At 42.4% G+C, this 3,451-nt stretch overlaps 1 protein-coding gene across 1 annotated transcript; it reads right to left on the minus strand.

The window, feature by feature from the left end:
* Positions 1-2,265: 2,265 nt before the first annotated feature.
* Positions 2,266-3,207, minus strand: LOC104855584 (olfactory receptor 10Z1). Its single transcript, XM_010614466.1, has one exon. The coding sequence runs from the start codon at positions 3,205-3,207 to the stop codon at positions 2,266-2,268; it is 942 nt and encodes a 313-aa protein (XP_010612768.1).
* Between the last annotated feature and the right edge of the window lie 244 nt (positions 3,208-3,451).

Raw genomic sequence — 3,451 nt, forward strand, 5'->3', positions numbered from 1 at the left:
CCAAAGGGGAAGGGGATGTGGGAGAGGTAGGGGAAAGGAAAGAAGGGAAAGGAATAAAATGGAGACAAAGTCATTGTTAATAGGGAAGGTGGAAAGGAAGGCAGGGAAATAGAGACAAAATCAACCAAGATATATCATGTAAAGGTACAAATTCCCAATGGTGAGTGTCATCATATTTTATACCTAAAATGTACCAATAAACAATGATATAAAAAAAGACTACCGTATTTGGTAGCTAGAATTTTGGGTATTAATTAGCAATATTTGAAATATTGGGACTATTATACTGAGTGGACAGAATAGCTGGTGAAAATCAATTTGCTCAAACATCCTCAGTACACTGGGGAAAGACCCAACCTACAGTGAAAAGGACCCTCCGCTGACACAGAACCTTTCTGCTATCTGACTGACTCACCTACCTCTCTCTAGCCTATTTTCTTCTTTGAGATTTAGGTCCCTTCCTCCCAAATTTATTTTGCATCAAATTCTAACAGAAGATATATTTCTTTACTAAGAGCATAAAAAATATCAATTCCGATCTGAAAAAATATCATCCAAATCTCATTCCTCCTTGGTGTCCCAAGCCGTATCCTTCTTTTATCTCATTGATAAATGCTGTGAGTCTGGATCCTATGCTTTTAAAATGTTTTTTAATGTCCTTCAGTTTCCAGTGTTATTATCTCTACTCAGGCTCTGTCTCTTTTTAGAAGACGGCACAATAAACTTAATTTCTCTTTGTCTCTGTTTTCTTCCTGCTTAAATGCATTATCCTCCTTGCTAATTGGTTAATTTCCTCAAGTCTCTTTGGGGATCCTGCTCAACTCTCTCCTGAAATGTTGACTGTTTTGTCTCCCATGCCAAAAGGATCATGTCTAAAGTAACAGGTTCAAACTGCTGCCCACCACCCACAAAGAAACCCTCTCCCAAGTAAACTTCACAGCAGGATTTGTGAGGCACTGCCAAGCCATCTTCAAACCTCACTGGGCTCTGAAACAGGGTGTGATGTCTTACCACCCAGCCTCTGGTGATTCTGTTGTGTCTTCTGCATGCCTGTAGTCTCTGAGCTTGAGAGTCACTCATTCTTTAGGAACAAGATCAAGTACTATCTTAGATGTGCAGCCTTCCCTGATCCTCCCTCTAAAGAAAACTTTCCTTAAACTGAATCTCAACATCATTTTACTTGACACATTATTAGTAGCACTAGACATTCATTGGAAGACCCAGGTATGATGCTACATTCCATATATATACATACATACATACATACATATATAAATATATATATATATATGATTTCATTTAGTCATTAACAAAAATTATGATCCTACAACTATCTTGCAGATGAGGACTTGGAAGCTAAAATGATGAGGAAAATTACTCAGAGTTGTGAAGCTGGTAAGCTCTAGACCTTGCATCCAGTCTCCTACCTGACAGTTCGCTACCCTTTTACTTATCACTAACAATGTGAGCGAACCACATATGAACCTTGGTAGGCAGGAAGCAGACTACATGGAGTAGGTAGTTCTACAACAGATTCAAAACATAATACTCTGCTTGGGGAATGAGAAGGGCCCTTGATGCCAGAGAGCGTTGCAGTTATCAAAGAAAGTAAATACAACTTCTTAAATAGAATCTTCTCAGCTTAGATAACAAATTAAAATGAAGTAGGTAAAGTAATAATAGAGATAGAGAATTCTACTTTGTAAATAAAGACACCCAGTGGGAGAGAACAAGATTAACCTATCTTTCCATTTAGCAAGGCATTAAACTAATCTCTCAAACTGTCATATAGTGAATTTCAGATCCTAGAAAAACATTATACACAATATACTAATTGTGTAATGATTTTAGAAAACTCTCCAGTGTCCCTGATACAGCTCCTGCCAACTCTACCTTGAAACTGGACACTTCAAAATCCTCATTTTTTTTTCAGCTTGGTTAGAAAATTTGTAATGATCTTAGTGCATTAATGAAAGTCTCACTTCTTAATGGGTTTCAGCAATGAGGGGTGTCATCTATGAAGTTGAAAGTGAAAATTCTGGGTTTGAGCCCACTGTGAGCTGATCAAAGTAGGTAGATCAAGAAGCCCATCCCTGCATACCCAAGCAGCTGGGAAGAAGGGCAGGCAGAGGCACAGTGGGCTCTCCCAGGGCCTGGCAGGTGGTTCAACTTTGGCCCTGAGTCATGGGACAACTGGCCTGTTAGGCTTTAGTCCCCAGTCCTTGAGCAGCCTATACAGAGACAAGTGTCCCTTTGAGCTGACCTTCACCTCTTACCCAGTAAGCTCCCTTGGAAAGCATTTTTCAGAGCTGTCTGCACAGCCCGATTTCTTAGACTATAAACCATGGGATTGAGGAGAGGGGTCACCACAGTATAGGTGACAGCAATAAGCTGATCCCGTTCAAGAGAGTAGCTAGCTTTGGGCCTCAAGTACATGAAAGAAGCACAGCCATAGTGAATAATGACCACCGTGAAGTGTGAGGCACACGTGGAAAAAGCCTTTTTCCGCCCCTCAGCCGAAGGGATCCTCAGGATAGCTGCAAGGATGTAAGTGTAGGAGATGGTGATGAAGATGAAGGAGACCAAAAGGACTACCAAGCTGAGGATGAGAATCCCCAGCTCACTCGGTGCTGTGTCCCCACAGGCGAGGCTCAGCACTGGAGGTGTGTCACAAAAAAAGTGTTGGATCTCATGGGAGCTGCAGAAGGAGAGGCGGAAAATGACCAGCGTCATTCCCAGGCCAAAGAGGTATCCACTCAGAAAGGAGGCAATAACTAGCTGGCAACAGAGGGTGGGATTCATGCGACTGGCATAGTGAAGTGGGGCACAAATGGCCACATATCTGTCAAAGCCCATAACAGCCAGAAGGAAGCAGTTGGTGCAGGCCCATGAGGCAGAGAAGAACATCTGGGCCACACAGCCTGCATAGGAGATAGCCTGGTTCCCCATAGCAAGGCCACAGAGCATCTTAGGGATGATACCTAGAGTGTAGCAGGTCTCAGAGAAGGATAGGAAGGAAAGGAACAGGTACATGGGGGTGTGCAGATAGCTATCCAGCCTGATGACGACAATAATGAAGACATTGCTGGTCAGTGTGATGAGATAGAGAGAGAAGAACAAGGTGAAAAGCAGGAGTTTCAGCTCCCCAAAGCTGGAGAAGCCCAGAAAGACAAAGCCCTTCCAGCAGGTTGCATTTTTCTGCACCATTCCGAGTGATATTGCTGACAAGTTTGCAGACTCCTTCCACCATACCAGTAGCTGTCTAGCTTCTTTAAAAGGCACAGGAGATTCTTTTCTTTGTGCCTGTTGTAAACAAAAAGGAAGATCTGATTTAGTCTAGAGTCAAGTTTCAGGAGGTTATTTGTTACATTAGGCACAGAAAATGCATGGATCCACTCTCACGTGCATGTAGGTAGACATGTGCACAGATACACAAGCATCATTCATATTC

Source organism: Fukomys damarensis, unplaced genomic scaffold (assembly GCF_012274545.1).
Source record: "Fukomys damarensis isolate Sample0158 unplaced genomic scaffold, DMR_v1.0_HiC HiC_scaffold_19, whole genome shotgun sequence".
Lineage (NCBI taxonomy): Eukaryota > Metazoa > Chordata > Mammalia > Rodentia > Bathyergidae > Fukomys > Fukomys damarensis.